Here is a 27,923-nt window from a genome sequence, read left to right as displayed (position 1 = left end):
AATTCCAAGCTGACACCTACCCCAACTATACGATGGGGCTAAGAATTCTTAGGGTGTGCTAAACAATCATTCTTCCATATTATATGGCATCATCATCATCATCATCATCAAGTCTTATCCCAACCACAGCCAATCAAGAGGCTAAACCATTTTTGTCTCCATATAGTGAGTAAGTGGTTCAATCATAGGTGAAACAAGTTAGACCATGACACATCAGCATTTATGTATTATATATTTGAATAATGTATAATTACATTCTATATACACACACGTACATATATATATATATATATAATAATTTTATATTTAGTTTATACTTATATTTATAAAAAATGCTAAAATGTTGGATTTGAAGCTAAAATAGATTTTTTTTTTGGCAAAAATAATTCAATACATTGCAATGCATATGATCTAAAAAATTACTTAAGAAAAACAACCCAATTGCACAATCAAGCACGAAGTTATGGCCTCCAAAATTATGTGTTGTAAGTTGTAACCCTTAATTGGATGAGCAGATCAAATGGATCAATGGTTCAACCGCTTGAGTTGAATGAATTTTATCCATGGAAAATCTATGATGTGGGAAAGACATAGTATCGAATGAGTTTTGACCAATCAAAACTCACTCATGAATTTTGATAAATAACACCTGATTGACTATCACGTTTATGATTCCAATTGATTGGCCAGACATTTTTCAGATATCATATCTTTTCCATATCATAGTTGAACCCATGACGAGTTGGAAACATTGATCAACTATATGGGATCGGCTACATGAATCATGTTTTGTCATAGTATCCAGAAACGGCCTGGCCCATCATCACTCTATAATGTATCACATGCTTAATTTCACGTCTAAATTGAGTTTTGCATTATTCTAAAACCATGCTGACGATGATTGCGCAGTGGTTATTTGGAATTCCCTCTCTTCAGCAGAAGGCTTGTAATGGTATTATTATTTTGGATTCGGATTCGGATTTGGGGTCCATATTGAAGAGGGCACAAAGAACTAAGGATTCTTGTGTAAACATTGTAGTTTTTTTTTCAACTGCAATAATAAGAAACATTGTAATTCCTTTTTTTTTTTTCAATGAACATTGTAGCTCATTTGCAAGGAAAATTCATCTCAAAAACAGGGATGGCTTCTTTTGGGCTTTCTGACTTGAAAAATGTACATCTGGGTCCAACATAATTAAGATAGCGTTTGTTAATGTTCCATTGGATGTTATGCATAAACATTACAGTGATCCATCACAAAGAGGAGGGAGGGGCATGAATGAGGAAATCTGCATAACAGATGCAGAAGCACATATACTACCTTATAAGGCTATGTTGGTCTCTCTCTGCCTCTCTCTCTCTCTCTCACACACACACACACACACGAGGCTAGAGCTGCAACTCAATAGCTACTTTAACAGAAAGGAATGGATTCCATTGAGCGTCTAATATGGTAATAGAACCGCCAAAGTATACGCATGAGCAATTAAGTAAGAGTTGACCACCACTGAACTCTGTAGTGTATGCATAAGCATGTTCAGTGCAGCTACAAGCATAATGTCCTGGCAAGTGGCAACACTGGAAGTTTCGTAATACAATCATTTGTAAGGATGTTTTAGTTCTACATGTAATTGCCAACCAATCTTTAAACAGTTGATAGGCACTCACCTGATAATTCAATCTAATTTACACAAGTATATCCATCCTATTTTCATTTAATTTTGTTCTTAACATGAGCTTACATCTCAGCAGCAAAGGATTTGCCACAACCACAAGTCTGTGTAGCATTAGGGTTCTTGAATGAGAAACCTCCACCTATAAGTGCATCGCTAAAGTCCAACTGCATTCCATATAGGAAGAGAAGGCTCTTGGGGTCGCAAACTGCAAAATAGAAAGAAGTCACGGGGGAATAACCACATAAAAGAGATGATGCTAGAGATTGAAGTCAAATCTTGCATTAATATGAAAATTGTTATACTTTTAATGAGCAAGGACTACAAAATGATGACTCCATGTTTGAAATCTGGCCATCTCATGATGTTGCATTGATGTGTTAGGCACAAGTCGATACTACCATGTAGATAAACATTGGTTTACCATAAAACACATATTTCCAATTAATATTTGTACATAGTTCTATTTTTTTACAATTTTAAATAAAATCAAAGTATCCTTGATTTCTCTTACTTATATTGAGAAATGATGTATTTACCAGGGTAATTATTTTTTATGAGTATAATTCTTATTTAGTTGATTTAGTGCTTGTAGAGGATTTTTATCTCATTTCCGCTTTCTATTTTTCATTCAGAAACAGCAGAGGGGCTTGATTCCAGAGCACCTTATTAGAGAGGTGAGAGATTAGGCATCTATGATGAATTAAGTAGGAGTTGGGAATCAAGATTCCCTAGCAAAGGTAGCTGGGTAGGGGAGGAGTGGGGAAATCTGAATTGTAGACTCATTCTTCCCTGAGTAGTTTACGTCTATTGTTGTTTATTGCAATTTCTTTTCTCTGGTGAGTTTCCATTTCTGTCTTGCCCAGCTTGCACTGACTACTGCTGCACTTTTACTTTCAACTTAGTGACAAAAAAAGCCACCCCACCCTCAACTTACAATGCAAAACAAATTAAATAAAATCCCCCAACTTCTTGCTGGCTTCTCTCTAAACTGAATAAAGCATCTCCTGACCTATTTTGGTTCTGGATCAGGGAACAAGGGAACAAGATCAACAGAAACTTTGGCCCCATTTGGCGTGTCTTTCTGCATGGGCTACTGGGCTGTCGTCTGTTTAGAAGCCCGGCAGCCCGCGTTTTCATCTTTTCCCATTTGGTTGGGGAAAAATCTAGCCACCAAAAGACTCCACCCCAAAAAGACGCGAGAAACTCGATTTGATCTTATTTCGGGAAGCTAGAAATGAAGCTTCTCACCTTTTATTGTCTCATCTTCGCGCAGAAAGACATGCCTCCAACCAAATGGTCTGTGGGCTGCCAAGATCTTTATGTAAAAGCCCACTATGTCTTTTGGCTGTCAGATCTTTCAAAAAGGACTTGCCAAATGGCACCTTCATTAAAACCAGAAAAGGCAGAGACAGGAAGTATATATAATGGTGACTCTCAAAGGGGAAAAAATGGAACCCCATGCACCAAAAGAATCCTACTACATTAAGATCTGGCCACAGTACATATCACACCTCTGTTACACCACTTCTAGCAAGGTAATCAACTAGCTTATTAGTAGACCTCTGGAGATAGTGGAACAAGATTTTCACCCTTGCAGCCAGAGATCCCAGCTCTAATACAATGGTAATGATAACAAGGACCAGTTTCAGGATTTTTCAGTTTATCTATCTTGTATGCTACATGTACTAGTTTTTTGGAGTATAAGTTGTACAGTTGCCCTGTTAACAATTTTCAATTTCCTGGGCAAGCAATTTAGGTAGGAAATTTCTTTCATCAGTACTCAAATAGAAAATTATTAATATGAACGAAACTGTTCTTTATTTGATATCTAAATTCAGTTTCTAGCAGGACTACTGTATGTTGCTGTTTGGTGGAAAAATTTTGGCATGCCACATTGAGGTACTATATGTCAGTCTTGACAAAGTTGCCTGCCCAAATTTTATAAATGCCTTGTTCAACGATAAAGAGATCCTGGTATTTCAGTACTTATTCCACTCATTCATAGCAGAAAGAAAGTGAAAAAATAAAGAAGATAAAGAGGCATACCAATCACAAAACCATTGTATTCAATGACTGAGTCATCAGGTCTTGTGTTTTCTCTGCTCTCAAACTCCATTGTGTAAGACATGCCAGAGCATCCACCCTGCTTAACACCAATTCTTAGGCACAAGTCCTCATTCCTCTCAGACCTCATCTTATTCAAATGTTTCAATGCATTCTCCGTCAGAGAAATTGCAGGTGCAAAACCCCCAGAGGTTGGTGGTGCTGAAAAATTGAATCCCTTGTAAGCATTATTATGATTATGCACTTACAAACTTAATATCAAGGAAAGTTATCAGGTTTTTCTTTTTCTTTTGAAAGGTGGTAAAGATTTCATTAAGAAGAACAAAGAAGGGGGGAAAGAGAGGATTACAAAGGGAACTACAATAACCACTATCATATCAGATTACAAAATAATCATCCCAAATAACTTTTTCCCAATGCGCATTGTTATGAAATAAATGTGTATTATCACCAGAAACTTGTAGGAAAAATAACAGACATGTTGCACCCTGAATCAAGAATCCAATCTTAGAGCTTGGAAGCTTGATCTAAGGAACTACTAGAAACGAGAAAGGAATATACATAATAACTGAACTTCTGCATTGTCCCAGTGAATCATTTTAAAACAGCTAAACAAGAAATCAAAAGATGCCTAATCTCATTAAACAAATAGGAATGCCTTGAAGGACCTGTCCCAAAGCCCTTGCCCATTATATATTTCTAATTGTTATCATCAATATTTATTGCGTAGATTATTTTTCTATGGCCTAACCATAAAAGAAAAACTATCACAAATTCATCAGAAGTTGATAAGGATATCGGCAAAAGAATAATTATAAATATAAAAATGAACTCTCTCTTTATTGATTTGAAATTTCAAATAGCAAAAGAAAAGTTCTATTTATATAACCATTGCCTACAGAACAAGGATGTGTGACATGTTAAATATACATGGCCAATGACCCATCTCAACATAACCTATTCCAGCCTTCATATGTTATCATGGTGCACCATCCCATTGACATGTATTAGCTATATGGTGCAGCTCTAAAAGAACAGTTTCCCGTATGGTTATGCTTCACCTTCCTCAAAGATCACCCTTTAAGCTAATAATATAAAGCCTAAAAATTGAATGTTCCAAAGAAGAGTATCTTCATCATGTGATAAAAGAAAACCCAGTAAAGATCATTATAGTCGATATCAATTGGTCTTGAAAACTAGAACTGCCGGTCTTCCACCATACATAACCAATATCGGTAAGGATACTTGATTCTGATTTTCCAATTTCTTTCTTTCTTTCTTCTTTTGATTTTATCAACCATGGCATCCTCTTATCTTCAGCTACTTCTAGCAAAAGCAGCACCACTGTGGTTCTGACATCTTAAATAAAGATGACTGATAAGCCATACTCTTAGGGTCTTTGACATTACCATCAGTGATTGTTATTATCTCCTAGGGGTGTGCACCTAAATGATTCTTATTTCCCAACTTCATTCTAGATATATTGAGGGAAAGTAGACTAATGGTTTGGGCACGCTTAGAGAAGACCATCTTTAGCAACAATGAGAAGAAGTTACCTGGTACAAATTGAAGGAGGAAGGGGCTAGAAGAACTAGGGCAGACCAAATAGGGCATGGACTGACATAGTGAGAAATGATTTAAGGACCTATAATTTAACAATGGATAGCTATGGTATTGAACAGAATGAAATGATGGAACAGGACTCGATGTAGCCAATTCCAATATAGATGGGACAAGATAGCTCTTGAACCATCGCTTTAAGTCCATATTATCAATTTAAAAACGGTAAGCAAGATGATTGCCTCCCCCGCTTGAAACTTTTTCCGATAGCTTTTTAATTCTCAGTAGTCTACGTGCGAAAAGAAATTAACAGAGCTACAGTCCTACTACTAGAAATGTTATATAGGAAAACCAAGATGCAAGTAAAATTTTTTCCTTGGAGAATCATTTAATAAAACTAAAGAATTGTGACACGAACTGACCAACCGTCGAAAACACGAATACATGAGGTCTCAAAAACATCAAGAAACTGACAAATTCAATATTTCAAACACAAAAATAAGAGAACATAATTAGAGTCAACAACCCAGAAAAAAAGGGAAAGAAAAGAAAAAGGTACCTGTAACTAAACTTGATCGAATCGAGATTGGTTTCCTATTGAGATTTGAAGGCGAATATCGAAAATAAACGGAATTAGAAGTTCTGGGCACGGGCGAGTATATGGGCAAACGGCAAAAAGATGGACTCTGAATGTTCGCAGAGAACGCCATTAGAGAGATCGCAACAGAAAACAGAAAAAGAGAGTTAGGCAAAGTTCTAAACGAAGAAATGGAGCGAATCGTCAAGTTTTCCTTTTTCTTTTCTTTTCCTCGTTGTTATTTATTTGTTAGTTGTTGTTGTCTGGTTAAGACTTATATAAACAAGAAAATTTGTATGAGATCGGAGAGGCCCACTAATCTACTCCATCTTAAGTACGGGCCCAGTGAATGAAGAATCTGATGGTTAGACCATTATCAGTAGAGACTGTTGTGTGTATTGTTTCGTATTGTAAATAATCTTTTCTGTTTTCTCATCCTCCAGAAAATTTTGAGGTCTACGGCTGCTTAGTAGAAGATACTTTTGTCAGGGGCACAGACGATCTCCACGTGGCTCTTGTCCGTATGTTACACCGTGACACACACGGAATCGTTTTGTTCGAGACTTGAGGAATGTACGATTACTATTAAGGATAAATTGCTGAAGAACCCCCTGAAGTTTATTATCGTTTTTGAAACCTCCCTAAAATTTGGAAGTTGCAATCTTTCCCTATTGTTATTGGAATCCCCATGCATGAAAATGTTCAAAATGGATAGATTGGAAGGATTTGAGGTCAGGTAACAATTAATGTGAAGAGAAATTTAGAAAATAATGAACATTTTTTGTACCTTTTGTTAAAAGATTCTAACAGAAACGTCTACTTGCAAATGTGTTAGAAATTTTAGGAGAGGTAATTGTAATTATCAAATTTTAGGGAGGTTTCAGCAATATATATATAAGAAACCAGCCTCACTTGACCCAGATTAACATGTATCAGCCCCTTCCCTCAAATAAATCCCACAAATACATTAATAATATTAAATAGGTTAAAATAATTATAAATATGGTATAAATAAAAAATGCATATATATATATTTTTTTATAATTTATACAAAGAGAATAAGAGATGCATCACAGTCAACAAATATTAAAAGTCTAAAACATGTAGATACCTGAAATGCTATAGTACTAGAAAGGGACTGACTAAGATACGAGAAAGATATGATATTCTAAAAACTTGTGGTCAATCAACTAGTATCATAAATGAGTTAACCAATCAACTGGTATTTATTAAAATTCATGAGGTGGGCTTTGATTGGTTAAAGCCCTTTCGATACCATATCTTTCCGTAATTATAGATTCTCTCCATATAAAAACTTTATTAATAATACATCAAACTATGTTGGAGCTTCCAATAATATATTAAAAATTCATTACAAAACACATTGAATTGTCGTTAGAGCAATGAGTTTAATAGATCATGGATAGATCCATCTTATAGTTCTCTTAGCATGAGAATCAATTAGTTTATTTTTTCTAAAAAATTAAGAAAAAAGTGCCACGTGCACTTGGAATCCTGAACCTGACCTTTTTCTTTTTTTCTTTTTTTTGTTCAAAGCGGTTGCTCTAGAACTCGACTACAGGGGTGGCAATTTTCCCTACCACCGATGGGTACCCGGGCTCCCCGACCCGATGGGGTTGGGTATGGGGGTACTTTGGCTGGTCAAGGTCAGGGATGGGGCGATCCCTAAATCCCCGATCGGGTTTGGGGATGGGAATGGGGAATGCAATCCCCACCCCGACCTAGTCCCGATTTATATATATATATATATATATATATATATATATATATATATATATATATATATATATATATATATATATATATATATATATAACATATTATATATAACATAATATTATAAATTTATATATAATATTATTCATTTTTAAAATTTTAATTATTAAAACTTAAAAAACAATAAAAGTGAAACACTAAACTAAAACCCTCGATAGAGGGAAGAGAGAAGTCGAGAACTCTCAACTCTGTCTCTAGAATAGCTAAACTAGTGAACCCTAGCTTCGTGCCTTCTCAAGTGATAGAGAAGAGATACTCAAAGAAGAGTTCCAATTGTCAATCCTTCTAACCTTTGTTTATCGTCGTTGACCGCCGTTGTCGTGACACCATTGCCCGTCAGACTCTCTCTCGTCGCCGACCTCAACTCTCCAAACAGTCCTCTCTCTCTCTCTCTCTCAACCTCTCGGTCCGTTGGGGATTCAGATCTCCAATGGGGAATTCATCCCTGTCGGGGTCAAGGATGGAGGGGGGATTCCTTTCCCCGCCGGGGATTAGGGACAGGGACAGAGGGTGATTTGGGGGTTGGGATCGGGGATGGGGAATGTAATCCCTTCCCCAAACCCGTCTCGTTGCCATTCCTACTCGACTATGCATTCTGATGCTCATCAAGATTTACTGCAAAAGACATCCATTTTGATTCAACCTTGACTGGTTAGAGGTCTCAGTCGTCTAATCCTTCGGAATTTGATTTCGTTGGCATTATGTTAGGACTTCTACAAGGGGATTTGCCAATAAAGATTTCGTAAAGAGGTAGTGATCATCAGAAGATTGAGAGCTCTGGTTCGGTGGTCCCCAAGCTTGAATGGTTTAAGTTTCATCATTTTTAGGCAGAGGAGGAGAAAGATAAATTTAAAATTTCCTTTGATGTATAAAGTAGGGATCGAATTTGGGCCATCCATAATCAGATTGGGCATCAAAATATGATAAAGAGGAGGAATATGCGTTGATCCTGGAAAGATCATTCCCATCTACTACTTGTTGGCAACTTGGAATCTAAGTTTCCAAGTTGCCTCTTGCATAAATCCACAACAGAATCAAGATCGAATGAGCCCTTAGCTTCGGGCTTCTAATTCTGTGGCTAAAATGTATGCTTGCAGCAGATGGCTACCATCATTCAATTCTAGTTGTTGACTGGTTGGTGTAGGTATCCATAATAATAATAACAACAACAATAATTAGAAAAATGCATCAAAGTTTATTCTGCAAATTGTTCATACAAAATGGTCCAAGATCAATGTTGATCTGCTAAAACCCTAACATGTAACCACTCTGTACAAGTAATACATCCATTGGAACACTGGGATATATATGATCAATGTTGGGTATCATTCGATGCATAACAGATCAGCGTAATGTTCTCCTTCTGACTCAATACTCCTTTTATCTTCTGTCAAGCCTGTTTTCTGTCCTACCATAAACAATTATGGACTTTAATGCCTCCAAGGCTGCAGAATGTTTGAGCAAAGAAATAGAAATATGGAAGGATATAAAAAAAATGCTTCACTAGTCAATAGGAGATATTTTACCGAAGATTTCCTTGAGACAAATTCCTATAGAAATACATATTTCTGTCAAGCCCAATTAAAGATTGAATTAATATGAGTACAAAATCAGAAACATATTTGATGGTACACTACGTTCATCATCAACCTGCAAGCTTTGAAAGAAGATGATGCATTGAAGATATGTTTTCAGCCTGAATCAAATTCAGGAATTGCTCAATATTAGATTTTATTTTTGATAAACCGAAGACATGACGTAGTTTTGCCTTTCCCACCATCACAAGCTGAGAACAATATGGTATTCAAGGAGTTACTTGCGATGTGACCAACATCTTAAAACCATTCCTGGAATAAAGAGAAAGCAAATGAAACTCCATATTATCCAACCAAATGTATTATTGTAGACAACATCTTAGAATCCCAAGGCTCATTTTTCCCATTTTTTTGATAAGTAAATATGTTTCATTCCAAATATACAAGAACAAGTTTCTCAAATCTCCAATACAGCATAGCTACAAACTACAAATACTGAGATGGAATTGTCCTGAAGTCATAAATAACACCAACTCCAAATATGGAAGTAAAGTTGTTTACCCAATCTGCCAATTATAGTAAAAGTTCCTATCCTATCAAGAACAAAGTGATGAACACACCTAAGCTTTGTAAATTTAGGTTTGCAGAAACAGTCAACCATGCCCAAATATTAGTGAGCCAATTCCCTTTCACCCTGTAAACTATGTTCACATAAAACCTATGAATCCTTCAGCTAATAGTACAATCTGTCACTGATTTTGTCCTGCATATAAAGTAAGGCAATCCTCTCCCATCTTGAAACACCTTAAGAGATCATAGATCAGGATCTTCCACAAAAAACTATGCAAAACATAAATTTCGTGTGGCTCAAGTAGTCCTGTGGGACATCTATTATATTTGCATTCTACACTCAAGTATGTTCTGTGCTTTTTACTTCCTGATTTCTCTGTTGAGCTTAAAAAATATAAATTGCCTTTGTGACTCAAGAGAAAGGGGCTTTTTAATTTCAGTATCAGATAGTCTACCATTATACGGCAATTCATGGCATAGATGAGTAACCAATCAATTATATATAGGACCCAACAGTATTTTCATATAAGATGCCGATCAGTTATTCATGTCTGAAGTTTCTTTCATGAACATCATAATAGATAACCTAGTAACATATTCCTACTTATAAATATAAAGCCTATAGGTGGAAATATCTCCTCTTTGTTTCATAACATGTGAATGCGATCAATGGTCCAACATTACTATCAAATAAAAGCATTAGTGGGCATTTCATACTTGCCTGCTGCCACCATTCAATAACATAAGATATAGTGGATCTTTTGATGAGAGCTGGAAAAGTTGAATGACAATATATGAACAAGTTGTAATGCTGAAAATGGGCAAGAGAAAATATCAGTATTCATTCAAAAAATATATTTCATAGTATATATAAAGTATCTATGGCATTGTAACTTAAATTTTGGACATTCACAAATGTGAAAGAGAAGGAATTTTCTCAAAATCTATTATATAATTAAAAGAAATAGCTAAACCATGAAAGGAAGATTGCTGTGCCTGCCAAAGTTACACTTGAAACCATACTCAACAATAAATAGAAATATTCAAGATAGGAAAAAGAATATGCCAAGTTTATGTTCATCTCATACAACATGTCATAACAAGAAATACCCAAAAAGGAATAAAAAAGGAAATAAGAATGTGACTGAGGGTTCGAGTCTGAGAGTGGCCACTTTGTGCAAGAAATTCCAAAAGTTAGGTTTGTACCCAGTCCATCCCTCTCAAGACCCAAGATAGCTGGGACTAGACCTATTCATGGGCCGGGTAGCCCGACGGCCCGGCCCGCACCCGGCCGGGCTTGGTCATATAATTAGGCCCGCGGGCCTGACCTCGGGCTTAACACAGTAAGCCTGACTGTGTTTCGGGCCGGGCTCGGGATTTGTCAAAAAAGCCCAGCCCGAGCCCGGCCCGGCCCGACTCAGTATTATATATTTTATAAAATATATAATATGTATTTTATATATTATATAAAATATATAAATAATATAATATTTATTAAAATATATATTTATAATTTAATATATATATATATATATTTTATTCTTTTCTTTATAATTTCAATCTATCTCTCTCTTTATTCAGCTGCTTCAACATTAATAATAATAATAATATAGGCTAAATTTCGGGCCCGGGCCCAGGCTCGGGCTTCGGGCTTTTTATGAGGGCCGGGCTCGGGCCCAAATTGTAGGCCCGATGGTCGGGCCGGGCTCGGCCTCGGGCCTTAAAAAAATTTGTTAATACATAGTAAAAGCCCGGCCTGAGCCCGGCCCGGCCCGACCCATGAACAGGTCTAGCTGGGACTACATTAGGTAATGGTCCTTTTATATTTCCATCTGAAAAAGTAAAATATAATTAGTTAATGCTCTCAATAACTTACCTGGGACTAAAAACGATGACTAGTCAAGCTAGGGTTTGAGGCCCCATAACCTAAAACAAGTCTGATATTCAGAGAACGGGGACCATCATTAAGGAGGTCCAAACAAGACTTACTGGGTAAAAGATCAACTTAGAACATGATTGCAACCACATATATTTGTGGCATAAATTTAGCAAGTTGAGAGAACTACTATTGGAACTCTTACAAATCTCAGCAAACAGCATATAAATCTGATGGCCAGGAATAATATGACAATTCTGATTATTGGTGTAAAACCTCTCTTTGGTGAGTGGGTAAAAAATAATAGCAAAAAACTGTATAGATCAAATAAGAGAAGGTTGAGAGACTTAAATAGGCATCTTTCTCTTTGTCTCCCTTTTCTTTTTTTTTTACTCATTTTCTCTTTTAGCCATCTTCTCCTTGCTATGTATGTCATTTACTTGCCATTTTGACTTTTTTTTATTACTATATACATTTTTTTCTTTTGAATTATAGTGATTTAGTAAGTGAATCATATGAAAAATCATCCAATCACTGAATCCCCACTTGCTACTTTGGGAAAAGATTTAAAAAATGATGAATTTAATGAAATATCAAAAAGCTTCTAATAATACTCTAAAGTTTTATGTTGGGCAGTATGGAGCCATAGAATCTTCGGATCTAATTAAGAGGCAATAGAAGTAGTTATTGGCAAGGTGGAGCAGGCAATACAGAGTTGGGCTGGGTGCTCACGCCTTTTTGTGGGGGTGCCAGCTGCTCATTCTCTGAAAGTTGGTTGTCTATTATTTTTTGAGCATATTTTGCATAGGAGCTGAATGAAAATGATCTGTGCATATTGATATAGATGCACTTTTTGTACTTTGGTGAGGATTTCTTGCCCTCTCTCTTTACATCTTTCAAAAAAAATCTAAAATTTTAAAACTTGAATGTGTAGTTTATCAATGAAATTTGAAATATCGCCAACATATCAGCAAAATATTGGAGATATTAGGAAAAACACATTCTTAAAAAAGTTTGCATCACAACCTAGAAAAATGGGAAAATTTCAGGAAAATTTTGCCAAATCTTGCCGATATTGTGAGCCATGAATGGCACATTAAGGGGCCCCAAAATGCAACCATAGATCCTGTAGCTCCAGACCCAAGACGGTCTCTAAAATAATATCAAGATTATAAAATACTATTTTAACATTTTATATATCGGAACATAACACATACACTTCAGAACAGCATGTGAATGTGATCAAGACAACTTTGGAGCAAATATCCATGGAAGATATAGCATGTAAAGGCTTGGGAAGTAAAATAAGGAATTATGGTTTATTCTTATGCTACTTATAAGCTTAAGCCTGAACAGAGGGGAGCCAAGAAACCTTGGAATAATTACAGGGTCAGGTTTGATAGTTGAAGATTTTGTATCATAGATTGTAGTCAATATAAATAGAACAGAGCACATTGCATAATTTTATCTTAATGGCCAGAACTTGATATCCATCAAATGTAACCCATCCAAAGAAAGGATCCCCATTAACATTGTAATATGAAATGCACTGGAGAACTGTATTAGCAGATATATGTAATAACTAAAATTTTGAGTGTTGGACGATTACCTTCCCAAACATATTAATAGAACTATCCAAATGAATGCACCTATCCAACCTGATTCTTTGTAGGCAATCCAAACCTGACATGATAAATTTGTATAGAAGAACACATGTAAGATAGAAATTAGAAAATGGGTGAAAACTATAGTCAGTACTTTATTAGTGAACACATGAATATTCCGAGGTTAAATTCTGATAGAGATAATTTTCTTAAGGCTCTAATTTTCAAGAAAAGTAGAAAACACTATCACATAAATAACTTTTAAACAGAAAGCATGACCCAAGAGAGTAGTGACAACATACTGATATAGCCACAACATTAATATAAAAGTCAACCAGTGTTGCGGCCATCCACCTGCAAAATGATTATCATAATATCAAATTAATTTAACCAAGTGGTAAAGTTGCTGGACTAATAATAGTTATTTCATGACTCTCTATGCTTTACAAAGATGATTCCACAAAAGGAAATGATTTTTGCAAGCCAAACTGACAGTTAAGAAAAAACTAAGGGCAACATAATCTAGTAATACACTAACAATTGGAAAATATGCCAAAATAGTAGGCTGGCTAGAATTCCACTGGTGCTTGGCCAGTTAGCCATGTCATCCCTTCCAAAGTGATATTACAATTTACAAGGCTTCCAGTTGCCTCCAAGATGGTGTCTGTTTTATTTAAAGTCCCTCAGACAAAATATAAAACGTGTATATCAGAGTTGCACCAGTTTATTACCATCCATCTATTCCAACTTCATGGATAAGCTCAAAAATAGAATGTAGTCTGCTGAGATATTCAGGAGAAAATAAAAGAATACATTATAAACATTCTCTAGCCATGTATTGTCCTCTAGTAATGGTCATAAAAGCATTCAGAAGCCCATTAGGTGGAGAAATAGCCAAAGGTTGGTAACTTGCATGAAAAACCTCATATATTGGCATCATTAAATCTTGGAAGCTTGTAAGATTTATGATAAGCCTCATAGTGGTAATGAAGAGGATTAAATGAAGCATCAACTAACTCTCCCTAGACATGTTCAGTTGTCCAAAATTGATATAAATTAACATGAGAAAATCTAGTAACACCAAATTTTTGCTAACCTTCACCATAGCCAGTTAAAACTAGTAAAATAGTTTCAGCTAAATTGGGGTAGGGAGAGGAGGGGAGGGCAACAACATTCTTCATTGCAGTTCCATACATAGTATGTGATAACCTTATTTGAGAATAAAACACCATAAGGTTGGAATTATCGAATTTGCAGATCTTTGAAATGCAACCCAAAGACAACCTAAATGAATTATTTGTCAAAAGAACCATAATACTTCTCTTGGGAACATTGAGAGTTCCAGTTATATGAATATTAGATTCATCAATTTGGTACTGACCACCATGAAAGGACACGGTTTACCATGCAAAATGTAACTTAAAATTTAAAGAGTAAGGAGTCACAAGTGGTGCAATATGATGTAGAAGAGCATAACTTCAGCAATTTCATCTCATCTAGTGAAGATTGAGACTAAGAAGAGCACATCAAGTGAATTAAATTTATCTGGAATACTTATATAACAACTATTTAGATCAAACAGAAATATACCAATTTATATATCCCAATTTGATCAAATAAAACTGCGGTGATAATTAAACATTTAAGAAAGAGAAATTCTTTTTTGGTAAAAAAAATAATAAAAATCCAAATAAAAGAATTTAGTTATGATTTATGGGAATCTATGCTAATTAATAAGCTATTAATGGCAATATGGCAGGCTTGTTCCCCCAAGATATGGGTTCAGAACTTCAGATAAAGTTCTGAAGATTGTACCTTGAGTCTCAGATTGTACCTTTAATCTTTCAATGAATTGTTATTTGTATTAATGAAGAGCAAAGTTCCACGGAAGAAATACTTACGGTGTCAGAAGCTCTTTGCGGAAGGGGAGACCATCAATTAAGAGAGTATAAATCAGAGTTCCCAGCATTAAGCAACCCAATGTGCTAAAAAGAACTCTTGCAGCCACAACAAAGGAAAACTTCCCATTTCTTTCAATATCATCCCTAAAGAAATTTAAATTCACCAAGTGAGTGATTCATACTTAAGGTAGAGATGAAAGATGACCATTTCTGTCTGGGCCTGCATTGCCCAGCACACCCCATCCCAGAAATTTCTGGGCCTGGGCAGAAGTTTTTCCTCCAAGCCCAGCTAGGCATAGCATGGGCCTGCGTCAAGCCCGCCAGGCCTAGTACCTAAAATGTATGTATGTATCTTACCAAAAAAACTGTATGTATGTATATGACAATAAAATTTTGTATATAATTTCTTAATTTTGAACATAAACTTAAATTTAAATTTTCAGTTTCTTTTTAAATAGTTTTGTTAACTTATGTGGGAAAGCCTGGATGCCCAGCCTGGCCCAATGATTATCCCTATCATAAGGAAAAAAGGAAACCAAAAGAAAAAAAAGAAAGATGAGTTATGCATAGTTGTGAGCTTACTTATTTTTGTGCCTCAACAAAATATGGCACATGGGATCTTGTAAAGAATCTTGATGTGAGAGCTTGAAGAGTTGCAGAACAATATAAGTGCAAGTAGTAATGCTGAAAAAGGAATGGAGGAATCAATATTGACAAGTAATCATACTGTCATATACCATATGACTATAAACAAAATAATTATGTGAATGATATAATAGGTAATTCAAGAGTAATTAGGCATTAGTTAGAGATGTACAATTATTATATAGCTCATATAACAAAATTACAAAGTAACAGAATATATTACAATTAATTTTCAAATTGTCCATATTTAAACAGAACCATTTAATACCTCTCTATAATTCTAAAGCAACTGGAAAATGGGAAAAAGTGGAAATGCAACGTGGAAATGAAAAATATGAAGTTTTATATGGTACAAAAGTGTGTTTCTATAAATCAAATATTCCATGACACACTAATCCAGGAAAAACTACATGTAGCAACAAATTGTAATAGCTTACAAATTGATCATAGAGTATGCGGGATACAAGGAGTATGGGTGGCCAGCACTTATCCATTACATAGAATCTTCTCCTGTCTAGTTCTCCAAAGAGTTTTAACATCCCAAAAAGAATGAATACAACAAATAGCTAAAATCATAGAATCAAGTTAATTTTTGTGGCCTCTTGGATTTCTAGGAGGGACTATCAAATGCTTGGTTCTCACCTCCTATATGTGTGTTACAATTATAAAATGCCATCTAGAGACAACAATTAAATGATAATAATCTGGAGCTGCATATACCTAACACTAAGGCAACTGCATATACCTAACACTTAGAGGAAGGTTATGTATCTCCCCTCATGTTTGTCCTCTTTGCCTTGGTGATGGTGAGACAGCTAATTACATTCTTCTCCACTACCCTGTCACAAGGAAGGTTTGGTGTTTCTTCCTAAACTTAGTTGGTTACAGCTGGGTTTTCCCTGAGAAGGTGGTGGACCTCCTGTGGCAGTGGAAAGGCAAAGGTTTAGGAAAAAGAGGAAGGGTATATTGGAGTACGGTGACACATGCAGTCCTTTGGGGTATTTGGGAAGAAAGGAACAACAGAACCTTTGAAAATAAATTTAGAAATGTGGAAGATATAATCTCCTACATAACTTTCCTCCATAACCTTTGGGTGATTAATTCTGAAGCTTTTAAAGGTCTGTCTCTAAATGACCTCCAAAGTAACCTTCCAGCCATCCTGCAGTCCTCTCCTAGATCTGAATCGACCATGAGAAGCCTTGTAGGAAGATGGTGGGATGACCCTAAAACTTTGATGGCAGTGCCCAAGGATCTACCAGCCAAGCAGGAATTGGTGGTGCCTTCCATGGGGAGAGGGTGATCATCTGGGCTTATAGTGGTCCGATTGGGAGGGTTGATGCTACAAAACAGAGGTCTTGTCAGCACTTACAGGAATTCAGCTTGCTAAACAGCTAGGTTTTTGCTCCTTAACTGTAAAAGGGAACTCTGCAAATACTATAGTGTGGCTAAGGGAGAAGGAAGGAGGGCCTTGGAGACTTGCACATCTGCTAGCTGAAGCTTGAGATATCTTAGAGTCAATGAATGTAAATCTGGTCTGGATTCCTAGGGAGGAAAAACACTGTTGCAGACAGCCTTGCAAAATCAGGGGTTTGGTTTTTAGGGAAAGCTTGTATAGTGACTTCTTCTTACCTCTATAATTCTGCCTCAGCTGCTTTATCTTTCAGTACATTCACTCATGTACTTCTTCCTGTTTTAATTCAATAAAAGTTACCCTTGCTAAAAATAAAAACTGCAATAAATGCAGATTTACCAATGTTAAGACAAACCTGAAAAAATTCGAAAATTGCAGATGACCATGAGGGAGAAAAACTAGTCAACATTATCCAACCAAGGTGGAACAATACCCACCATATATACCAGTGTTTTAAAAGGCGTGGGAGGCGTACGCCTGGAGGCACTCCCAAAACGCCCTGAAGCATATGCCAGAGGCGTTGACACCTCTGAGGCGTACACCTCAGGTGCAAGAGGCGTATGCCTCATGCACTTTTTTCATGAGGCGTGCTAGAGGCGTATGCCTTATACCAACATTCTATGCCTTTTTCTTTTCATATAAAAAAGGTTGTCCTTGCCAAATTCAAATGATAAAAGTGAAGAAATCTCACCTGCCAAAACATACTAGCAGAATTATCCAAGCTGCTGCACTAATCCAGTTTGATTCCTTGTATGCAACCCAAGCCTAAAGCATTTAAACAGTGTATAAGAATATCAGGGTTTCTTGATTTTTGAAGAAAAATAAATTTAACAAGAAAATCTTCCTTGGCTATATTGAGAAAACAAGGAACTGTTTTTTTATACACAATACACATATACTGAGCATAGTGCTGCCAAAACTGAGCATGCATATCCAGTTTGATTCCTTGGCAGCATAGTGCTGCCAAAACTGAGATTTCTTCACTTCGACGTATACTGAGCATGCATATGTCGAAGTACTGCAAAAAGTTTTCAGTTGGTTTCTAATTCAACAATTATTTTTTAAATGGTTATAAGGGAAACAATTATATACTGAGCATAGTGCTGGGTAGTCAAAAGAAACATGCCAATAATGAGAATTAGAAATGAACATATTGAAAGGAACTTGGGAGTTAGGAGTAGCCCTGAATCCTGATATGTAATAGAACGAGAAGTAGACTAACATAGTTTGCACACGTGCCTAGAAGACCATCTGTTGCACCAAAATGAAGAAATGGCAAAGTTGAAGGGTCTGTAAGAGCTAGTGGTAGGGCAAAAAGGACATGGACTGAGGCCGTGAGAAATGGTTTCAATGCTCACTAATTCATCATAAATATGGCCATTGACAGACTGGAATTGCAACACAGGATTTGTCTAGCTGAGCCCGTAGATTTAGGATAAGACATCAGATATTTAACTCAATGCATTTGATTTTCTACCTCTAAGACTCACACCTATGATGCCCAAATATGGATACTGTCACAGAAATCTACACAAGAAAGGGGGCATGAATCTCCATTTCCTAAAGCTAAATTTTGCTACTCAATATTTACATCTTGTCAAATTTACTTCTAACATATAGCGATTTTTTGTAGTATGATTTGGTAAAACACCATTTTACACATTTTAGAAGTATTTAGGCTATAAAGCAAACTCTAGAAGAATCCAGGCAGTATATAGTTCATATACTGCATATATCATGTCCAACACTGATAAACTTAGGGGTGCAAGTCAGGTTGGGTTAGGTCAGATTGCAGTCAACCCTCCCAACCCAAGCTGTGGAACCCTCAACTCTAACCCTTCAGGTTGGCCCAGCTTTTCTACTTCCTTTTTGTGAATAAACCCTAGTTGATTCTAGGTCAAAGTAGAGAAGAAGAAAGAAGAAAGAAAAGAGAAAGAAGGAGAGGAGAAGAGTGTTCGGCCAGACTAGAAGAGAGGATGTTCAAAAGTCACTCTCCTAGCTGACCCACTTGACTTTTATTCATAAAACTTGAGTTACAAGAAAGACAATTTTGTCCCTCATAGAAGATGGGGCACATAACTTAAACTCAGATACAATAGACATTTCACTTTCAATAAGATACACCAGAATGACCAAAATACCCCTGACTCGAGCATTCTAACACTCCCCCTCAAGTTGGAGAGTATATATCATATAGTCCCAGCTTGTTACAAATGTAATCTATTCTTCCCAGAGACAATCCTTTTGTGAAGAGATCTGCCCACTGATTTCCTGAGCTCACATGATATGTAGTTATTACCCCACTTATCACTTTCTCTCTCACAAAGTGACAATCCACCTCAATATGTTTAGTTCTTTCATGGAAGACAGGATTGGATGAGATGTGAACAGCAGCTTGGTTATCACCGTATAGTTTCATGGGTTTGCCAATTGAGAAACCCATCTCCTGTAGTAGGTTCTTCAGCCATACTAGTTCACATGTGGTATGGGCCATAGCCTTGTACTCTGCTTCCGCACTACTTCTTGCCACCACTGTTTGCTTCTTGCTCTTCCAAGTTACAAGATTGCCACCCAGGAAGGTACAATACCCTGTGGTTGACCTCCTGTCTGATATAGAACCAGCCCAATCAGCATCTGTGTACCCTACTACCTCAAGAGTTCCTCCATTTTGGTATAACAAACCACGACCTGGAGCACCCTTTAGGTACCTAACAATTCTCAGAACAACTTCCCAGTGAGGAACCCGGGGATGTTGCATAAACTGACTCACCACCTTCTGTATCTTCCAGGATCATCAAACTCTTCACCTGCATCCACACTTAACTTGGCATTGAATTCCATAGGAGTCTCTGCTGGTTTAGCACCTAACAACCCTGTTTCTTCAAGTAGATCAAGAACATATTTCCTCTGACATAGGTTGATCCCCTGTTTTGACCTCGCAACTTCTATTCCTAAGAAATACTTTAGCTTTCCCAGATCTTTCGTATTGAAGTGGTCCTATAAGAATTTTTTCAGCCTGTCAATTCCATTGCTGTCACTTCCAGTTATGACAATATCATCCACATACACGACTAGCAAGATTTTTCCATCTTTTGAGTTATAGCTGAACACAGAATGATCAACCTGACACTGTTTCATCCCAAAGGCCTTCACCACTTCACTGAGCCTGCTGAACCATGCATGAGGAGATTGTTTTAGTCCATAGATTGCCTTTTTGAGCCTGCACACCTTACCAGCCTCCCCCTGAGCAACAAACCCTGGTAGTTGCTCCATATACACCTCCTCAACAAGATCACCATGTAGGAAGGCATTTTTCATGTCAAGTTGTAGGAGAGGCCAATCATACATAGTAGCCAATGAGATCAACACCCGAACTGAACCAATTTTAGCCACAGGAGAGAATGTCTCCATATAGTCCACACCATATAACTGAGAATAACCCTTGGCCACTAACCGTGCCTTCAATCGTTCCACACTGCCATCAAGAAGATGCTTCACTGTATAGACCCATTTACACCCAACAGTGTGCTTACCGGGAGGAAGGGTGGCGAGTTCCCACGTATGATTATGTTGTAGAGCAGAGAGTTCTTCTTCCATGGCTTGCCGCCACCCTAGGGAGGTAAGGGCTTCCTGTACAGTCTTGGGAATGGGAACCGATGAGAGTAATGATATAAACTTGCAATGAGAAGCAGAAATGTGAGTAGTGGAAACATAGTCTGAAATGGGATGAGAAGTACAAGTACGTTTACCTTTCCACAAAGCAATAGGGAGATGAAGATCTGAGGGAGAAGGAGCAGTAGCAGGATCTGTCGACAAGTGCTGAAGTGGAGGAGGAGCCGAAGCACTTCTGCGGGTATACACTTGAGTAATTGGCGGCCTCTCTGTAGTAACAGGCATATGATGTGCATCTGCAGTAGGAATGGGAGCTACGGGAAGGGGGTCCACAACCGGAACAGGAAGAGGAACCACAGAGGGAGAAGAAGAGACCCTGGCATCTGAGAAAAAAGGAACTAATTCAAAGAATGTGACATCAGGGCACACAAACGATTTATGAAACTTAGGGTTATAACACTTGTACCCTTTCTGAGTCCTTGAGTAGCCAAGAAAAATACACTTTGTAGCTCGAGCATCTAGCTTGTCTACTCCATGCCCCAAGTGTTGAACAAAACAAACACAACCAAAGACTCTTGGGGTAAGAGGAAATGGAGACAAAGTGGGGAACAACACGGAGAAAGGGGATTGACTTCCAAGGATTGACATGGGCATCCAATTTATCAGAAAACAGGATGTAAGAACAACATCACTCAAAAAATGCTTTGGGACATGCATATTGATCATCAAGGACCGAGCAGTTTCAAGAATATGTCTATTTTTCCGTTCAGCTACACCGTTTTGTTGCGGGGTGTAGGCACAAGAAGTTTGATGAATTATTCCATGATGTTCTAGGTATTGCTGAAATGGTGAGGAGATGTATTCTTTGGCATTATCGGAGCGAAGTATTTTCATATGAACACCAAATTGAGAGCGTATTTCAGGATGAAATTTCTGAAAAATAGAGAACAATTCACTATGATCTTTCATGAGATAGATCCATGTCATCCTTGAAAAGTCATCAACAAAGATTACAAAATACTTAAACCCATTGTATGACACCATTTTAACTGGACCCCATACATTAGAATGAACTAAAGCAAAAGGACTTGAGACACGACTATCAATTCTTGGACTAAATGAGACTCGATGATGTTTTCCCAACTGACATGATTCACAATCTAATGATGAAAGATGACTCAAGGAAGGAACTAGCAGCTTCAAAGCCTTGAGAGAGGGACAACTAAGTCTGCAGTGCCATTGGAGAGGAGTAAGAGACGATTGAAAATCCACTGGAGGGCCACCACCATCAAGGTAATACAAACCACCGGCTTCATGCCCTCCACCAATCTTCGTCCTCGTCTTGAGATCCTGAAACACACAAGAAGAAGGATAGAAGGTTACAGAACAATTAAGGGACTTGGTTAATCTGCTAACAGACATAAGGTTAAAAGGGAACTTAGGAACATATAAAACAGATGCTAAAGACAATGAGGAGAGATCAACATCACCAACACCACAAATAGGAGATGTAGAACCATTAGCAAGTGTAACTGTCTGAGATGTGGAGGTGCGAGAAAGGGGAGAAAATACATCAAGAGTCCCAGACATATGGTCCGAGGCTCCAAAATCAATGATTTGGAAGCTAAACAAGTCATACCTGAATGGGCAAGTGTAGTTGTGTTCTGCTGAGATGTTTGAAGGAACTGCTCATATATTGCCCGTGGTACACTCACCATTTCTTGCCCAGAAGCACAAGTGGGTGTAGAGGGGATTGGGGCAGTTTGCTGGCTTTTAGTAATTGTGCTACTACTCTTAGACGTAACATGGTTAGCCCAAGTGTTGGGTGGACCACGCAAATCATAGCAGAAATTAACTGTGTGCCCCTCTAAGCCACAATGTGTACATTTTCTCTGAGCATTACCCCTTCCTTTTCCACAGCCTCCCCTTGACTCTCGGCCTCCAGTCCGGCCACTAGCTTGGTTAAACATGTGTCCACCACGGTTGCTTGGAGGGCCACTGCTGCCACCACCACTTCTACTTCCACGGCCACTCCCTTTAGTCACTACCAAACCAGATCTATCAGAGAAGAAAGAATGTTCCACCGGCTCAATGGATGTCCTCTTAAGACGGGCAAAAACTTCTTCAAGTGAGGGGAGAGTTGATCCCCCAATATCTGTACTCTGACAGGCTCATACTCAACCTTCAAGCCCACAAGAAACCTAGTCACATCAAGTTGTTCACGTTGTTGTTGTTGGATTTGGACATCTGATGTTAGAGGGTGATACACATTTAGCTCATTGCGGATGTTCCTCAAACTTGCATAATACTCTTCTTAGCTTTGACTTCCTTGCTTCAAATTGAAGTACTCTTGATATAACTGATATACCCCAGTTGTGTTGTCTTGTCCAGAGTACAACTTTTTAGCATGATCCCAGATCTCTTTGGCTGTATCTAGGAACATGAAGTTCACACTAATCTTTGATTCCATGTTGTTCCAAAGCCATGTCATTATCTGTGCATCATCTTGTTCCCAATCACTGAACCTAGGAGAATCAGAGGAAGATTTCTCCTCCCTCACATGTTTTACTTTCCTCTTGGCCTTCAAGAACACCTCCACAGATTTTGCCCATGGTACATAGTTCTCACCATTCAACTTGATGGATGTCATTTGAACACTTAGATAATCTGAAGAAAGCATGATGCCTGTTTTGTTGTCATTCCCAACTACAGTTGAAGCCATCTCAATTATTTCTCCTTTGAATATACACCACAATCTCACACTCGTCACAAGACTTATCTCACTTATGATACCACCAACCCACTTTCTTCAACTGCACATTACACACTACACTCTAAAGCTGAAATCATTCAGTTAACACATCAAACACTTGAATTGCACACTGTAGGACCATTTACCATCAACACACCACTACTGAAATTACTCAGTCATTTCATTGAACAATTGTTCTTCATACTGCAGAACTGATTACATACAAGGCCTAGGGGTTCACTTTTAAGCATTTAGAATCATAGATATGTCAGCCACCACAACACAATCAACACCACACCACTGCTGTCGTGGACATCAGCAGTCTACTACTCTTCTTTCAGCACACATGCGAGCAAGAAAACACAAAAAAAAAAACATGACTGATATGTGTATCAGTTTCACCCAGCACCACAACAACTAACTTTTGAAGCACACAAAAAAAAAATCAGCATTCACAGTCCATTTCTGAACACATTCTCACCTCCAGGCCCTCAAAACGGCAACTCCTTTTCAGCCCTTTATCGAGTCTTCAATCAGGTCAGCTGTAGGATGATGAAACCTACTGTGAAGCTGGCGGCGAACCCAGGAAGAAGACAGCAGCAAGAAAGAAAAAAAAAACACGAGACCTTAATGCTCTAATACCATGTGAATAAACCCTAGTTGATTCTAGGTCAAAGTAGAGAAGAAGAAAGAAGAAAGAAAAGAGAAAGAAGAAGAAGGAGAGGAGAAGAGTGTTCGGCCAGACTAGAAGAGAGGATGTTCAAAAGTCACTCTCCTAACCGACCCACTTGACTTTTATTCATAAAACTTGAGTTACAAGAAAGACAATTTTGTCCCTCATAGAAGATGGGACACATAACTTAAACTTAGATACAATAGACATTTCAATTTCAATAAGATACACCAGAATGACCAAAATACCCCTGACTCGAGCATTCTAACACTTTTGATAAATGTTCTTATTTCCTAGACTCAAGGGTTGATGTCAATTAGGCTTCAAAAAGAGGGTTGAGATCAATTCAGTTTTAGCATTATTATATGTAAAAGGACATAGTTATCATGCTTTTGAAAAATTTTGCCTTTAAACTTAAAATTATTGACATAACATATAGATAGATAAATACACATTTATTTTTATACATAAATACTTATATATAAATACATGTTTTATAATATTTTTACATACAAATATGAAGCTAGGTTGGGTTCGGGCTGGTCAATGCCTTGACAAATGTTTATATAATATTGGTGCAGCATGTATCAATATACTCTTTCCATTTATCCTCAATAATATATTGGTGCATGCTAGAACAAATTTTAATGCAAGTCAACTCCCAATAAATACTAAAAATTTTGTGAGTTATTCAATGCATCAATCATGTCCACATAGAAAAAAAGGTTCTCTGTAAATTCATCTGTCCATGAAATATGCTCAAACTCTATTTCAGCAGTTTCATACAAAACAGACAAATAACATCTTCAACTTGTGTACATTAGTGTAGAAATCATACCGATAGAGCCACAACATTAATATAGAAATCAACCAGGGTTGCTGCCATCCACCTGCAAATGATTGTAGAACATCAATTTGACCATGTAAATGCATTCTTTTTCTTGTTTAATAGGAAAACGGACTCCTTGAGTAAAGTCAAACCAAAAGAAACACGATCTTATAGTAAATTATTAATACGAATCCAAAGCAAATGAAACCAGGGACGAAAATTTAAAAAATAATAAAGAAACCGTTCCAACAGCTCTCAAAATCATTGAATGAAATTTCAATTTCACTACTATTATTCAATAAATAGAACCACCGAACATAAAAACAAATAACAACAAAGTAAACAATCAAACCCAAGAAAAAAACAAAAAAAACGGCTCTAATGCTTCACTGCTTCTAGTGAGTCCAGTCTGAAAATCATAGTAGTTAAACCTTCAATAAACAAAAACATGTATAAGAAAACCCAGAAACCAGAGAACTGCTTACGGTGTCAATAGCTCTTTGCGGAAAGGAGAACCATCACTGACCAAAGTGTAAATGAGAGTCGCTAGCATCAAGCAACCCAATAAGCTGAACAGAGCTTTTAGTGCATTAACGGTCAAAACCGCCATTGCTGCTTACCGTCACGTTAATATTGGATCTATTAGCACAGAGTCGCAGACTAGTCTGAATTTCTGCCAATCGAAGAGGAAGAAGCAGAACAGCTGAAAACTTGAACTAAACTTTTTTGGCAGGAAGCCAAAAAGTTTTGCGGGTGAGCAAAGTCCACGCCATCAGAAGTCTAGAAGGTCCAAAACTGAGTCCACGTGGCAAAAGTGAGCTGTGCGATCTAGTATTCGTGTCTGATTAGATAAAGCCCGTTCGATTTCATACATTTATGGAAGTGGAACAAAGCAACCGACATGCAAACTGGTCCACTTAATTCAATTCCCAATTTGTCCCTAGTTCTTACAATGCATTGGCGTTTGAGTGCACGCTTTTACAGTTTTGGTCATGAGCTAGTTTCCAACTTTTCATTCTTCAATGCTGGTTTTCCAGGACATGGGTAAGGCTTTCAATTCAATAAATTCATCAAGTAACATAGAGTGAAGAATGATAAGAGCCTTCAAAGGTTCATTAATGCTGTTGGAGAAGGCTGTGATTAACTGATTATAGCGTTCCAATTTGCAAGATAAACAACTTCGCTGCTCTACTGTAAACAAAGCAGAATGAGCATATTCAAAGTCTTTTCTTATCCTATGTGATTTTTGCTGCAACAAACAAATTCAACCCGTCCATGCAGCATTGAAGGCGAAGGTGGGAAAGAGGAAGACTGGAAGAGAACAAAGGCTGAACACATGGTGAGCTGACGAGCAATGAAGATTCTGAAACCAACTTCGTAGTGATGGTGTTGGACTGATGGTCACAACGGCTAGAATTCCTTAATGATAATTTAAAGAAAAATCAACAGGGAAGCCCAAACCCAGAACCCAGAAGATTGGCGCTGCTAAGTGTCCGTTTGAAGGGCTTTCACGCAGCAGCTTCCAATGTTCCATGAGCTGAGAAACCCAGAACGCCACGAAGCTGTGTTTGTTAAAAACCCAAGCTAGAATTACACTTACAGAAACCACAAAATCCACTTTCTGGTGAAGCTATCTCACATAACTGCGGGGCTCGATTAATGTGGCTCAGCCAACACAGAAGCCTTCCCAAATGGGCTTAACACAAATACAGCAGATTCCATTCAGTAGTGTTCTCCGTTGCTAAACAAAGCGTGATGCAGACGTTCACAACCCACACCCACTATGCTGTGATTGAGCATGAGTTTCACGAGATGCATCCATATAGAAAACCCTCAGACTAGACTAGACTAGACTAGACTCCACTCTTAAACAGATTATGATAATCTTTACTCTGAAAGTGAGGGACTTGGATCATCTCTTCATCCACTGTCAAGTCCTTCGACCTATTTGGTTCGGGTCGTGCTTAGCTCTTCGAGTGGAGGAATGTCCTGATAAATGTATTGATGATTGGCTTTCCCTTTGGTAGCAAGGCTTGAGAACATTCCATTCAAGCCCTCATCCATTATTGCTGCCTCGAATGCCCAAACTAAGGAGCTAATTACTCTGAAAGCGAGACATACTTCAGATCGAGCACCAACTTCAGTTATCAGTTGATTCAGTTCCCCGGTGATTTCATGGTGCCCTCCCCCTCACCGTTCATTAAAATTAATGTTGATGGAGACCAAAACCATTCTCAATCCGGGTTGGGTATCATTCTAAGGAATCACAAAGGAGATTTCTTACTTGTTAATGTTTTCTCTAGCCGACCCTGATATCACAGAGGCTCCGAGCAGGTATTCAAATGGCTAAACATTTAAAAATCTCACTAATAGATCATAGGAGATGCTCAAAAGGTAGTAAATTCCCAATTTTCTATGGTCTCTTTTCAGGCCTCGTACAGGCAACAGAGCTGCACATTCAATTGCATAATTTGCTTGTAATATCTCCGGGGCCTTAACTTGGTCTGTCCCGTCAGACTTCCTGATGCCTGTACTGATTGATGACGTTAATGAATGATTTGCCTACGGTCTTTCTCAAGAAAAAAAAAAAGATTTGTGACAATCGCCTCCACTAAAAAAAAAGAAAAAATAATTCATTTTAAATAATGTAGGATCCACAAAGTGGGTTATTATTTATAAATAAAACTTGATTTAATCTCTTAAATTACATAATAAATTTATATATAAAAATATCTAATAAAATAATAACCTAAATTTATAACATAATAAATGGGTATCAAATAAAATTGATCAGAATATATGAATTAAAATGATCAGAATAGCCCCAAAATTAATAAGGTC

At 37.4% G+C, this 27,923-nt stretch overlaps 2 protein-coding genes across 7 annotated transcripts; both read right to left on the bottom strand.

The window, feature by feature from the left end:
* Positions 1 to 1,486: 1,486 nt before the first annotated feature.
* On the bottom strand, positions 1,487 to 6,129 carry CPISCA (chloroplast-localized ISCA-like protein). Of its 2 annotated transcripts, XM_010262761.2 has the most exons (4): positions 5,860 to 6,129; positions 3,723 to 3,941; positions 1,743 to 1,881; positions 1,487 to 1,562 (listed from the first exon to the last, which is right to left on the bottom strand). In XM_010262761.2, exons 1-4 carry the CDS (start codon positions 6,008 to 6,010, stop codon positions 1,547 to 1,549), a joined length of 525 nt encoding a protein of 174 aa, XP_010261063.1. In that variant the 5' UTR covers positions 6,011 to 6,129; the 3' UTR covers positions 1,487 to 1,546. The 2 variants fall into 2 exon arrangements, with proteins under 2 accessions (XP_010261063.1, XP_088743407.1); XM_088887281.1 differs by having other exon boundaries at positions 1,487 to 1,881; positions 5,860 to 6,128.
* A 2,684-nt stretch (positions 6,130 to 8,813) lies between these two features.
* Positions 8,814 to 27,452, bottom strand: LOC104599986 (uncharacterized). Of its 5 annotated transcripts, none has more exons than XM_088887426.1 (10): positions 25,568 to 27,452; positions 25,092 to 25,143; positions 17,908 to 17,981; positions 15,743 to 15,844; positions 15,161 to 15,304; positions 13,562 to 13,613; positions 13,265 to 13,338; positions 10,501 to 10,590; positions 9,201 to 9,242; positions 8,814 to 9,077 (listed from the first exon to the last, which is right to left on the bottom strand). In XM_088887426.1, the coding sequence occupies exons 1-10, from the start codon at positions 25,690 to 25,692 to the stop codon at positions 9,065 to 9,067; spliced, it is 768 nt and encodes a 255-aa protein (XP_088743552.1). In that variant the 5' UTR covers positions 25,693 to 27,452; the 3' UTR covers positions 8,814 to 9,064. The 5 variants fall into 5 exon arrangements, with proteins under 5 accessions (XP_088743552.1, XP_088743554.1, XP_088743556.1 ...); XM_088887428.1 differs by having other exon boundaries at positions 10,497 to 10,590; positions 25,568 to 27,444; XM_088887430.1 differs by lacking the exon at positions 9,201 to 9,242 and having other exon boundaries at positions 25,568 to 27,441.
* Between the last annotated feature and the right edge of the window lie 471 nt (positions 27,453 to 27,923).

The sequence above is a fragment of the Nelumbo nucifera genome, chromosome 5, assembly GCF_055504915.1.
Source record: "Nelumbo nucifera cultivar China Antique chromosome 5, China Antique-T2T, whole genome shotgun sequence".
Taxonomy (NCBI): domain Eukaryota; kingdom Viridiplantae; phylum Streptophyta; class Magnoliopsida; order Proteales; family Nelumbonaceae; genus Nelumbo; species Nelumbo nucifera.
This window is presented reverse-complemented; position numbering and strand designations above follow the sequence as displayed.

Coding starts and splice junctions, on each gene's coding strand:
- LOC104599986 (XM_088887426.1), bottom strand. CDS start 25,692: ATGGCGGTTTTGACCGTTAATGCACTAAAAGCTCTGTTCAGCTTATTG. Junction 15,845..17,907: donor CTGCTAGTATGTTTTGGCAG/GTGAGATTTCTT, acceptor TTCCTTTTTCAG/CATTACTACTTGCACTTATA. Junction 15,305..15,742: donor TTGTTGAGGCACAAAAATAA/GTAAGCTCACAA, acceptor AAATTTCTTTAG/GGATGATATTGAAAGAAATG.
- CPISCA (XM_010262761.2), bottom strand. CDS start 6,010: ATGGCGTTCTCTGCGAACATTCAGAGTCCATCTTTTTGCCGTTTGCCC. Junction 3,942..5,859: donor TCGATCAAGTTTAGTTACAG/GTACCTTTTTCT, acceptor TCAATTTTTCAG/CACCACCAACCTCTGGGGGT. Junction 1,882..3,722: donor ATACAATGGTTTTGTGATTG/GTATGCCTCTTT, acceptor TCTATTTTGCAG/TTTGCGACCCCAAGAGCCTT.